The 14,196-nt window shown below is 40.8% G+C and overlaps 1 protein-coding gene across 1 annotated transcript; it reads left to right on the top strand.

The window, feature by feature from the left end:
• Window positions 1–1,373: 1,373 nt before the first annotated feature.
• LOC133065258 (olfactory receptor 1361-like) lies at window positions 1,374–8,529 on the top strand (the record flags this gene model as incomplete). Its single annotated transcript, XM_061156079.1, has 3 exons — window positions 1,374–1,430; window positions 5,336–6,245; window positions 8,510–8,529. Coding segments are annotated over exons 1-3 (987 nt in total), but the record flags the coding sequence as incomplete, so codon positions are not given.
• Window positions 8,530–14,196: the final 5,667 nt, after the last annotated feature.

Below are 14,196 nucleotides of genomic sequence, written 5' to 3'. Positions count from 1 at the left end.
TTTGCCACTTTTTTTCTACATCCCTATCTGCCAATTATTTTCTGGATCTTTGATGACCACGAGGGGCACCCAGTTCTGGGGTTCATCACATCCCTGAAGGCGCAGGCTGAAGGCACTGTGGAGAAAGGATCTCAGAGCATCCTTCCCTCAGCCCCATCAGTGACCAGCTCACAGCACCTGTGCAAGAACAGAGCACAATCCACCCTGGTCAGGCAGAACAGCCTGGCTCCTGGAATCACTCTCAGTCACTACACCAAGTCAGTGCCAGAAATGTACTCTCTACTTCCTTTTACATTTATCAAACTCAGTCGCTTGCTTCTTTCTATTAAAATAATGCAAACTAAATTATTTAAGATAAAATTGTTTATTCCTATTATGGGTGCTGTGTGCTCAGTCACTCAGCCACGCCTGACTCTTTGAGATCCCACAGACTACTGCCCACCAGGCTTCTCTGTCCATGGAAATATCCAGGCATGAATACTGGAGTGGGTAGCCATTTCCTTCTCCAGGGGATCTTCCTAACCCGGGGAATGAACCCGTGTCTCTTGTGTCTCCTGCATTGGCAGGCGAAATTAATAATTAAAGAGCTCTTATGATTAAGTCATTTGATTCAGTTTCCACATGGTTTCCAGATGCCAAAACAAAAGCTTTGCCATTGACAGTTCTGAGTAGAATTAGAGAAGGTGCTGCTATGCTGATGATATTGGTGATGATGATAACTTTTTACTGACATTTCACTACCTACAACCCCAAGATGCAGGCAGTGACCTGGACTCAACAACAACTATGCAGCCTATTTCATTAAAAATAGCAAAAATAATAACAGATCATATTTATTGAGTACTTACTATGTGTCAACTTTGATCTAAATATTATATTTTTTGTCAAATTTAATACTTGTTATCATGCTCTGTGGGCTTCCCAGGTGTCACAGTTGTAAAGAATCAGCCTGCCAATGCAGGAGATGCAAGAGACCCAGGTTCAATCCCTTGGTTGAGAGAAGGAAATGGCAACCCAATCAGTACTCTCTCCTGGAAAATTCTATGGATAGAGGAGTTTGGTGGGCTATAGTCCTTGGGGTCGACAGAACCGGGCACAACTGAGTGATGGAGCATATACACTGCCACTCTATGTAGTAAAATCTATCATTATCCCATTTAAGCCAATGAGGAAACTGAAGCTGAGAAGGCTGATGACTTTCTCAAGATCTCATCAAGATTAAAGAGGGAGAAAATTCTGTCAGACTCCAGAGGTATATATTTATTCATTACTCTAAACAAACATGGCATGGACACCTGCTGCCACTGACTGACCTAGCATTCTTCCTCCACAACATCGTGGTTCATTCCAATATCACATCCTGACTGCACATCATGAATCCTGAAGAAACTGCAACCAATACAATTCGGATTCTTCAACCATCCTATCAGGTAGGTTATTATCTATATCTGATAGAAGCAAGGCAGAACTCAATGGGAATAAAAATTTCACAAAGATTAAAAGGCATGTGAGGAGCAGAGAAGTACAGCATATCCTCTAGGGCTTTTACACCCCACCCTCTGTCCCAGGTTCACATTTCACCACCTGGTACTAAAATGACAGTAACACCACTGTCCTTAGGAGCATCCTGCCCTCCACATACGTTATCTCAGTTATAATTTCAGTGAGTCTGTGCAGAAGAATTGATGCTTTTGAACTGTGGTGTTGAAGAAGACTCTTGAGAGTCCCTTGGACTACAAGGAGATCCAACCAGTCCATCCTAAAGGAAATCAGTCCTGGGTGTTCATTGGAGGGACTGATGTTGAAGCTGACTCACTGGGAAAGACCCTGATGCTGGGAAAGATTGAGGGCAGGAGAAGAAGGGGACGACAGAGGATGAGATGTTTGGATGGCATCACCAACTCAATGGACATGGGTTTGGGTGGACTCTGGGAGTTAGTGATGGACAGGGAGGCCTGGCATGCTGCAGTTCATGGGGTTGCAAAGAGTCGGACACAACTGAGTGACTGAACTGAAGTAGTTGCATGTGGTACAAAACAGGAGACAGAGAGTCAGTGTAAAGTAATTAACCAAACACAGACTGAGCATAGGGAACAGAGAAAACATTCCTGTCCCACATCCAGATGTCAAAGCTCAGATGTTAAAACATAAGATGTTGATGAGCAGGTTGATGATGAGAATCAGTTCACTCAGTCATGTCCAACTCTTTATGACACCATGGACTGCATCATGCCAGGCTTCCATGTTCATCACCAACTCCCAGAACTTGCTCAAGCTCATGTCCATTGAGTCGCTGATGCCATCCAACCATCTCATCCTCTGTCTTTCCCTTTCCCTCCTGCCTTCAGTCTTTCCCAGCCTCAGGGTCTTTTCATATGAGTCAGATCTTTGCATCAGGTGGCCAAAGTATTGGAGTTTCAGCTTCAGCATCAGTCCTTCCAATGAACACCCAGGACTGATCTACTTTAGGATGGACTGGTTGGGTCTCCTTGCAGTCCAAGGGACTCTCAAGAGCCTTCTTCAACACCACAGTTCAAAAGCATCAACTGTTTGGCGCTCAACTTTCTTTATGGTTCAACTTTCACATCCATACATGACTACTGGAAAAACCATAGCTTTGACAATACGGACCTTTGTTGGCTAAGTAATGTCTCTGCTTTTTAATACATTGTCTAGGTTCATCATAGTTTTTCTTCCAAGGGGCAAGCATCTTTTAATTTCATGACTGCAGTCACCATCTGCAGTGATTTTGGAGCCCCCCAGAATTGAAGTCTCTCATTATTTCCATTGTTTCCCCATCTATTTGCCATGAAGTAATGAGACCAGATCCCATGATCTTAGTTTTCTGAATGTTGAGTTTTAAGCCAACTTTTTCATTCTCCTCTTTCAATTTCATCAAGAGGATCTTTACTTCTTTACTTTCTGCCATAAGGGTAGTATCATCTGCGTATCTGAGGTTATTGATATTTCTCCCAGAAATCTTGATCCCAGCTTGTGCTTCATCCAGGCTGGCATTTCACATGATGTACTCTGCATATAAGTTAAATAGGCAGGGTGACAATATACAGCCTTGACACACTCCTTTTCCTATTTGGAACCAGTCTGTTGATCCATGTCTTGTTCTAACTGTTGCTTCTTGACCTGCATACAGATTTCTCAAGAGGCAGGTCAGGTGGTCTGGTTTTCCCATCTCTTGAAGAATTTTCCACAGTTTGTTGTGATCCACTCGGTCAAAGGCTTTGGTGTAATCAATAAAGCAGAAGTAGATGTTTTTCTGGAACTCTCTTGCTTTTTTGATGATCCAACGGATGTTGGCAATTTCATTTCTGGTTCCTCTGCCTTTTCTACATCCAGCTTGAACATCTGGAAGTTCTCAGTTCATGTACTATTGAAGCCTGGCTTGGAGAATTTTGAGCATTACTTTGCCAGCATGTGAGATGAGTGCAATTGTGCGATAGTTTGAACATTCTTTGACAATGTCTTTCTTTGGGATTGGAATGAAGACTGAGCTTTTCCAGTCCTGTGGCCACTGCTGAGTTTTCCAAATTTGCTGGCATATTGAGTGCAGCACTTTCACAGCATCATCTTTTAGGATATGAAAGAGCTCAACTGGAATTCCATCACCTCCACTAGCTTTGTTTGTAGTGATACTTCCTAAGGCCCACTTGACTTCACTTTCCAGGATGTCTGGCTCTAGGTGAGTGATCACACCATTGTGATTATCAGGGCTGTGAAGATCTTTTTTTGTATAATTCTGTGTATTCTTGCCACTTCTTAACATCTTCTGCTTTTGTCAGGTCCATACCATTTCTGTCCTTTATTGTGCCCATCTTTGCATGAAATGTTCCCTTGGTATCTCTAATTTTCTTGAAGAGATCTCTAGTCTTTCCCATTCTATTGTTTTCCTCTATTTCTTTGCATTAATCACTGAGAAAGGTTTTCTTATCTCTCTTTACTATTCTCTGGAACTCTGCATTCAAATGGGTATATCTTTCCTTTTCTCATTTGCCTTTCACTTCTCTTCTTTTCTCAGCTATTTGTAAGGCCTCCTCAGACAACCATTTTGCCTTTTTGCATTTCTTTTTCCTAGGGATGGTCTTGATCACTGCCTCCTATAGGTGTCACCAACTTCCATCCATAGTTCTTCAAGCACTCTGTCTATCAAACCTAATCCCTTGAATCTATTTGTCACTTCCACTGTATAATCATAAGGGATTTTATTTCTATCATACCTGAGTGGTTTGGTGGTTTTCCCTACTTTCTTCAATTTAAGTCTGAATTTGGCAATAAGGGGTTCATGATCTGAGCCACATTCAGCTCCCAGTCTTATTTTTGCTGACTGTATAGTGCTTCTCCATCTTCAGCTGCAAAGAATATAATCAATCTGATTTCGATGTTGACCATCTGGTGATGTCTGTGTGTAGAGTATTCTCTTGTGTTGTTGGAAGAGGGTGTTTGCAATGACCAGTGCATTCTCTTGGCAAAACTCTGTTAGCCTTTGCCCTGCTTCATTTTGTATTCCAAGGCCACATTTGCCTGTTACTCCAGGTTATCTCTTGACTTCCTACTTTTGCATTCCAGTCCCCTATGATGAAAAGGACACCTTTTTTGGGTGTTAAGAATGATGTGCCCTTAATGAAAAGGTGCTTTTTAGTTCACAGGGTTCTCATAATGACACCAACTCACTGATAGGACAGGAAAGGGGGCCATAGTACTCCTGGCACAGAGACCCCTATGTCTCATCTGGCTCCTCTCTGAAGAAATTAACCCTCCTTCCATCTCCCTCAATATGTGTTCAACACTGATAGGACAGGAAAGGGGGCCATAGTACTCCTGGCACAGAGACCCCTATGTCTCATCTGGCTCCTCTCTGAAGAAATTAACCCTCCTTCCATCTCCCTCAATATGTGTTCAACACTCAGACACAAACACACGGAGCTCCTTGTTTAGCCCACTAGTATATGCATGAACCCAAAATGAGCTCTACAATAAGACAGTGAAATTTAAACAGCTGTTCTATAGTTTTCAAGGATTTATTTTGAAAAGATTCTTCCTGGTGAATCCCAGTTCAGTCTCATTCAGACCACCCATGGGGGAAACCTGCCACATTACAGGAGTGTAGAACCCAGACTACATCTCTACCCTGATGCCTCCTCATCAGATTCCACAGTCCTCCTATTTGTACATATTTGCAAACCACCATTTATACCTATTAGTGAATGCCAATGAGTTCCTCAAGAAATAGAGAAAAATGGACCAAAGTTCATGGACTCTGTAACATTGAGAGCCTATCTTTTTTTAAATAAGATTCTGTTCCAATTTCTCTCTTTTTGAGGAAATTAGAAACCAGACCAGCATCTCTGACTTCCTGCTCCTGGGCTTCTCTCAGCACCCAGAGCAGCAGCCTCTCCTGTTCTGGCTCTTCCTGGCCGTGTACCTGGTCACCATGCTGGGGAACCTGCTCATCATCCTGGCCATCAGCTCTGACCCCCGCCTTCACACCCCCATGTACTTCTTCCTGGCCAACCTGTCCCTCACCGACACCTGCTTCTCCTGCACCATCATCCCCAAAGTGCTGCTCAACATCCTCACCCAGCACTACACCATCTCCCACACTGGGTGCCTCGTGCAGATGTTCTTCTTCATGGAATTGACTCTGCTGGATGACTTCCTGCTGGCTCTGATGGCCTATGACCGCTACGTGGCCATCTGCCTTCCCCTCCACTACACCACCATCATGGGGCCCCAGCGCTGCCTGCTGCTGGTCGCCATATCCTGGCTCAGCTCCCACCTCCTGGCCTTCTGCCTCTGCCTCCTCATGTCTCAGCTCTCTTTCTGCGCCTCCCATGCCATCCCACACTTCTTCTGTGATGTACCCCCACTCCTGAAACTTGCCTGCTCAGACACTCGCATCTTTCAGGTCACCATGCTAACTGAAGCTGTTCCCTCGGGTCTGATTCCTCTCACCTGTGTTGTAGTTTCATATGCCCACATCATCCTCACCGTCCTCAGGATCCCATCTCCTGGGGGGAAGCACAAAGTCTTCTCTACCTGTGGCTCTCATCTAACAGTGGTCACTCTCTTCTATGGGACACTCTTTCTGGTGTATTTCCAGCCCTCATCCTCCTACTCAGCAGACACTGGGATGGCAGCATCTGTGGTGTACACGATGGTCACCCCCATGCTGAACCCTTTTATCTACAGCCTGAGGAACAGACACATGAAGGAGGCTTTATGCAGGTTCTTCTGTTGGGGAAAATGTTCTACTCAGTAAAAGGTCCTGTCCCAGATTAAAAGCACAGACTAATCACCTGCTTCCTAGACATCTTCACTGTAACTTTGAAAAACTTGGGTTCAAAGCAGGTTGGGTTCAGTATCACAAGTGGGTTTAAAGATGGAGAATGCCTAACCTGGATGGACTGGAATACAATCATCTAGCCAAGGACAGGGACAAAGCCTGAGAATGAGGTGACCAGCAGTCCCTGCAGGTGACTTGACTACTGAGCATAGGTGCCAAGCAGATTCAAACCAGAGAATAGGAATTATCAAAGAAGAACATCAGGCAGCATACAGGTTCTTGGAGGAAGCCCAAGTGTCAACTCAGTCTATAGCTAACCTGTCCATTCAACTACAAGACGCTGACAATATCTGGAAGGGTTAAGTGTCTGAGTTTCAGGGACCATTTCCAAGTCCATCTTTGGAAACGGTTCACTTATTGGGATTTAGCTATACAGGGAGAATGCTGACTGGAAAACATCCTATTTGCTAGGAATAGTGAGCAAGAATAATTCTAAGAGAGGAAAGCTGGAACAGGTAGAGTGGCAACTGGTCCAAAATCACACACCTGACATTAGAACTAAGACTGTGATTGTGAGTGACTATGAATTACTGGAATATTTTTTACTTTTAAGCTGTGGCTTATTTCATTTTTCTATACTTCAGAGAAAAATATTTATTCATTATAGCAAGTTTGTAAAACATACAAATAGCAAAAAGAAAAAAAGAAAGCATTCACTATCCCTACATTTAAAGACAACCACTGATGAATATTCACATCATTTCCCTCCTGTCCTTTATAGTTCCTTTTGTCTCTTACTGTGCTGAGAAAATACTGGACATACAATTATATAAGTTTTTGCCTAACTTTATAATACAAGCTATACTGAGAGTCCCTTGGACAGCAAGGAGATCAAACCAGTCAATCCTGAAGGAAATCAGTCCTGAATATTCATTGGAAGGACTGATGCTGAAGCTGAAGCTCCAATATTTTGGCAACCTGATGTGAAGAACTGACTCATTGGAAAATACCCTGATGTTTGGGAAGATTGAAGGCAGGAGGAGAAAGGGACGACAGAGGAAGAGATGGTTGGATGGCATCACCGATTGACATAAGTTTGAGCAAGCTCTGGGAGTTGGTGATGGACAGGGAAACCTGGCGTGCTGCAGTCCATGAGATGGAAAAGACTCGGACATGACTGAGTGACTGAACTGAATGACTGAGTGAATAATATAAGTTGTCTGCACATTATTAATGCCTCCAGAACATTTGACTCACTGACAGTACATCAGATGAATGGTCCATGACTTATAGAATGTTTCCCCATTGTTGGGTGATTAGGAGATTTCTAAATGTTCACTATTACAAATAACAATGCGATGAAAGTCCCTGAAAATAAATAAATTTTATATTCATAGTCTGTAACTTTTAATATTTCAAAAGTAGAATGTGTAAGAAGAACATTTTGGAGCCTCTTTTATCCATGCTGCCAGAATGCCAGTTAAGAGTATCCTTTTGTCTCAATCCTCTCTATATTTCCCCTTAAATGTAACTATTATGATAACCAAAATATTTGTCCTTGCTTTATTTCAGTTTTTTGATTATTGATGCAGGGATTATTTTCCTGAGTTATTAACCAATTTTTGAAATGCTCTTATTAATTGCTTATTCATGTCACCTGCCTATTGTCTTCTGGGAATTTTTATTTACTTGCATGGGCCTTTTCATATTAAAGATGTTATACCACTATTGTCTTTGCCTTGGTGATATTCCTAGTTGATTCTTTTTTTAAGTATTCATTTATTAATTTGGCTGCACTGAGCCCTAGTTGAGGCATGTGGGATCTTTAGTTGTGGCATAGCAATGCTTAGTTGCACCATGTGGGATCTGGTTCCCTAATCAGGGATGGAACCTGGGCCCACTGCATTGGGAATGTGCAGTCTTAGCCACTGGATCACCAGGAAAGCTTCCCTAGTTAATTCTTTCTTTTTTTTCTTTTTATTTTTTTTTAATTGAAGGATAATTGCTTTACAGAGTTTTATTGTTTTCTGTCAAACCTCAACATGTATCAGCTATAGGCAGACATATATCCCCTCCCTTTTGAACCTCCCTCCCATCTCCCGCCCCGTCCCACCCCTCTAGGTTGCTACAGAGCCCTCGTTTGAGTTTCCTGAGCCAGACAGCAAATTCCCATGGCTATCTATTTTACATATGGTAATGGAAGTTTCCATGTTACTCTTTCCTTACATCTCCCCCTCTCCTCCCTTCTTCCCAAGTCCATAAGTCTATTTTTTATGTCTGTTCCTCCACTGCTGCCCTGCAAATAAGTTCTTCAGTACCATTCTTTTAGATTCTGTATATATGTGTGAGAATACGATATTTATCTTTCTCTTTGACTCACTTCATTCTGTATAATAGGTTCTAGGTCCATCCACCTCATGAGAACTGACTCAAATGTGTTCCTTTTTATGGTTGAGTAATATTCCATTGTGTATATGTACCACAACTTCTTTATCCATTCATCTGTCAATGGGCATCTAGTTTGCTTCCATGTTCTAGCTACTGTCAATAGTGCTGCAATGAACAATGGGATACATGTGTCTTTTTCAATTTTGGTTTCCTCAGGGTATATGCCTAGAAGTGGGATTGCTGGGTCATATGGTGGTTTTATTCCTAGTTTTTCCCTAGTTTTTAATTCCTTATCTCTTAACTTGGTAATTTTTTTATGCAAGAAAGGTTTTATTTTATTATCAAATGAAGACATCTTCTTTGGAACCTGTTTTGCTAGAGCTATAATTTTAAATCCTTTCTTTTACAGAATTCATGCAAGTATTCAACTTTTTTCATTTTCTTATAAAACACAGTATTTTTTAATATAACCATATATTTGTTTACAATGAAATCATATCATTAAAACTGTTCCCTCTAATACAGAATGGTATTCCCTCTGAGATTACAATAAAGAGGATATTGTGAAAATGTTATATGAATAAATTTTTAATTTAGATTAAATAGACAATTTCTTAAAAAAAATAATTTATCAAAAAAATTGTGTGAGAGATAGAAAACCTGAATAGACCTATAACCATTAAGGAAATTGAAGCAGGAGCCAAAAACCTTTTTCAATGACATATGAGGCTCAGATATCTGCTATAGTCAGTCTTAGAAACAATTCAAGAAAGAAATAATTTCTAGCTTAAAAAACACTTGCAAAGAATAGAAAATAAAGAGACACTCACTAATTTCCTTAGGAGATTAGCACAACCTTGATACCAAAAGCTAACAAGAACACTGCAAAATGTACAGTAACAGCCGATCTCCTTCATGAATTAAATGCACCAATTCCAAGTAAAGTATTAGTAAGATAATTACAATAATGCAGAAGAAAATATGATGTTATCATTTCCAAGGTGAGTTTTTCCAGGAATGCAAAATTGATTTAACATTTAAAAATCAATCAAAGTAAGTCACCATTTTATAAAACCAAGGACAAAAATCATATGAGTCAAGAATAACATCTCAGTGGATGCAAGGAAAAAGTTTATATAATACAGCTTATGCTCATTAAAAGGATCTATTAGCAAATGGGGACTTCCCAGGTGGTGCCAGTGGTAAAGAACCTGCCTGCCAATGCAGGAGACATAAGAGACTTGGTTTGATCCCTGGGTTGGGAAGATCCCTGGAAGAGGGCATGGCAACCCACTCTAGTAAATCCCATGGACAGAGAAGCCTGGGGGGCTACAGTTCATGGAGACACAAGGGTTGGACACAACTGAAGTGACTTAGCATGCAGGCACACATTAGCAAATGCACATAGAAGAAAATTTTCTTTATCTGAAAGAAAAAGTTATCCTTTCAAACATACAGCATATATAATATGTAACAATTATACATTTAATTCCTTCCTGTCCAAATGTGGAACAAGACAAAATACCAGCTCTTACCACAACTATCCCACATTGTATTTGAGGTCACATCCAGTGCAGTAGGATAAGAAAGTAAAGAAAAGATATAAATTTCCTAAGGGAAGAAACAAAACTGCATTTTATTCACAGCTGACAGTTTCACACTAGTGCAATTCAAAGGAGTCTATATAGCAACCATTCAAATTGTTAATTAGGTGTCGATGCAAAAACAAGTGAAAAATAGACCCCTCAGCTCTCACATCACAACATATACAAAAATCAATCCCAGATGGTCTAAAGCACTGTGAAAAGCAAAACTAAAAAATTTTTAGAAAACTTATAAAAATTATAAAGTTTGTTAGGCTGAAACACACCTTCCTGAACTAAGGGAGGAATGACGTTCATAAACCAGACACACATAAGCCATTAAGAAGAAAGGAAAATACTGATGAATCCAATCAATTAAAATTTAAAATATTTACTTGGCAAACAAGACTGTAACAAGGACTTCCCTGGTGGTACAGTAAAACCACCTGTTAATGTAGGGGACACGGGTTCAGTCTCTGGTCTGGGAAGATTCCACATATCTTGGAGCAGCTAAGCCTGTGCCTCACAACTACAAAGTCCAAGTGCTGCAACTACTGAAGCCTGCTCACCTAGAGCTTGTGCTCTGCAACAAGAGAAGCCACTGCAATGAGAAGCCTGTGCACTGCAACGAAGAGTAACCCCCCACTCCACCCCACTCGCCACAGCTAGAGAAAGCCCATGCACAACAAGGAAGATTGTGCGCAGCCAAAAATAAGTAAATAAATAATGCTTAAAAAAAAAAAAGACTACAATAAGAGTGAAAAGACAAACTGTAAAGACAGAAAAAAATATCTGTAATACATATATAATGCACAAAGAACTACTATGTAGAATATTTAAATAGTTCTGCAAATGAATTAGAATAAAACAGACAACTACAAGGAAAAATGAACAAAAATTAGACAAGCTATTTGAAAATTAGGAAATAAAAAAATCCTAGTATTTTAAAGGTAATCGATCTTATTATTAATCACTGAAATATAAAATCAGACCATCAGGAGATGTCCCCCAACACACACACAATAAAAAAAGGCTGACATCCTTCCTATGTAGCACTAGTAGTAAAGAACCCGCCTGCCAATGCAGGAGACATAGGAGACTCAGGTTCGATCCCTGGGTGCAGAAGATCCCCTGGAGGAGAGCATGGCTACCCATGCCTGTATTCTTGCCAGGAGAATCCCATGGACAAAGGAGCCTGGCAGGCTACAGTCTATGAAGCAACTTAGCACGCACGCAGGACATCCACCCTCAAGAATGAGCTGTCGTCACACCCTCACCTATTGCTGGTCAATCTACAACATGGTATATTTTGGAAATCAATTTGATATTGCATACTAGTAGATGTAGATATCCTAAAACCAAGAAATTCCACTCATAGGTGTATATGAAAGAGAAAGAAATTCATGTGTATACCAAGAAACATACACAGGAATGATCACTTCAGTATTTTTCAAAATAATCAAAAAAGCAATTATTCTTTATGAATAGCTTGCATGATGAGTGTGTGGTATAATCATACAATGCAGCAACTCACAGCAAAGGAAATGAACAAAGAAGCATTACCTAGAGCTGTCTAGGTGATCTCACAAAAGGAAACAACTGAACAAAAGAGCCAGAAAAGAGAATACATAATGCATGGGGACATTTATATAAAGTTCAAAAACAGGCAAAACTAGAATAAAATGTTGGAAAGTTGGTAGGGATCATTTTACTTCAAGAAGGAGGGAGGAGAAATGGTGAACAGGATACACAAAAGGAGTTTCAACATGCTGGCAACATTCCACTTCTTAATCTGGGAAGTGATATGTGGGTGATTGATTGGTTTCTAATAATTTAGGGGACAGTATGCTAAAAGAAGGACTGATTGGAAGGACTGATGCTGAAACTGAGTGTCCAATACTTTGGTCACCTGATACAAACAGCCAACTCATTGGAAAAGACCCTGACACTGGGAAAAGTGAAGTCACTCAGTCATGTCTGACTCTTTGTGAGCCCATGGACTATAGCCTACCAGGCTCCTCCATCCATGGGATTTCCCAAGCAAGAGTATTGGAGTGGGTTGCCATTTCCTTCTCCAGGGGATCTTCCCAACCCAGGGATCGAACCCAGGTCTCCTGCATTGTAGGCAGACGCTTTACTGTCTGAGCCACCAGGGAAGATGCTGGGAAAGGCTGAAGGCAAACGGAGAAGAGGGTGGCAAAGGATGTGTGTGTGCTTAGCTGCTCGGTTGTGTCCAATTCTTTGTGACCCCATGGCAGACAAGATGGTTGGATAGCATCACCCACTAAATGGACACAGACTTGGGCGAACTCAGGGAGATAGATGGACAGGGAGGCCTGGCGTGCTGCAGTCCATGGGGTCACAAAGAGTCAGACATGACTTGGCAACTGACAACAACAAAATGCTAAGAGAAATAAGTCAGACAGAGAAAGACAAACACTGTATGATATCACTTATATGCACAATCTAAAAAATACAACAAACTAGTGGATAAAACCAAAAAAGAAGCAGAACCGCAGATAGAACAAACTAGCGGTTACCACTGGGGAAGTGAGACAGGAGCGTATAAAAGAGGGGGAATGAGAGGTACAAGCTATTGGGTGTAAGACAGGCTGAAGCCTGCTTTGTATGACACCGAGAATATAGCCAATACTTTGCAAAAACTGTACATGGAAAGTAAACTTGAAAATTCTATTAAAACTTTTTAATTAAAAATAAATTTTAAAAATTGTAACTTGAAGAAATAAATAGAGGATTCACCCATATTTTATTTAAGCTGAGTGATGGGAGAACAGGCATTGTTTTAATTAAAATTCTTAACAGAATATACATGCTTCATATAGTGTTTAATGTGGAAGATACATTTAAACAGAAAAAAAAAAAAAATCTTTAAAAAGAATTCATTTGAACCAGTCCTAATGAGATGAATGAAGCTGGAGCCCCTTATACAGAGTGAAGTAAGCCAGAAAGATAAAGAACATTACAGCATACTAACACATATATATGGAATTTAGAAAGATGGTGACGATAACCCTATATGCAAAACAGAAAAAGAGACACAGAAATACAGAATAGACTTTTGAACTCTGTGGGAGAAGGCGAGGGTGGGATGTTTCGAGAGGAATCGGGTGGAGAGGGAGGTGGGAGCGGGGATTGGGATGGGGAAGATGTGTAAATCCATGGCTGATTCATATCAATGTATGACAAAACCCACAAAAAAAATAAATAAATAAACACTAAAAGCAAAACAGAAAAAAAAAATCTATAAGTCAATTTATTTATGTTAAGAAATAATTATTAGGCTCACTGTGCCCAATAGAGAATCTAAATATTAATCATATCTCTGTTCTCTGAGATCTTTAAATAAGAATGTGTCCTCTTCTACATGACTTCTAAACGCAAATATTGTGACCTCTGGGCTATTCTATCTTTATTTTTTACTTATTTTCTGAGACATACTGTATTTCATCCATGTGGACAGGGCTCTAACTAGAAAACGCTGACTCCAAAACAGAGACGGACCATTTCAGGGTTAAGGGGGAAGGAGGGATCCACACAGCATCTCACCCCAGGGAGAAACTAGAGGTGCTGCCATGGAGCCCAGCCCCATACATCTGAATGGCATTATCAGTGAGGCTGATGGAACACAGGGGCCACCATCCAGAGGGAACTAACTGCTGGCTGGCTGGACAGTTGCCCCACGGTGTCTCTAACTAGGAAGTCTGGGAACAAGTCCCAGGAGACACTGCCTATGAAAAGGCAGCAGCTCCTCCTGGCTCCTGTGCTAGAGAATCACTAATGACCTGAGTTTTCATCTCTGTGACCTTTGAAAAAAACTCAGAAAATAGACAAAAGGTTTTGAATGATCTAAGATTTTGGAGTCTACAAATATTTAAGCAATATTTTCCTTGCATTTTTCTACATTAA

The sequence above is a fragment of the Dama dama genome, chromosome 11 (assembly GCF_033118175.1).
Source record: "Dama dama isolate Ldn47 chromosome 11, ASM3311817v1, whole genome shotgun sequence".
NCBI lineage: Eukaryota > Metazoa > Chordata > Mammalia > Artiodactyla > Cervidae > Dama > Dama dama.
Note: the sequence above shows the minus strand (reverse complement) of the source record. Positions and strands in the feature narration are given on the sequence as shown.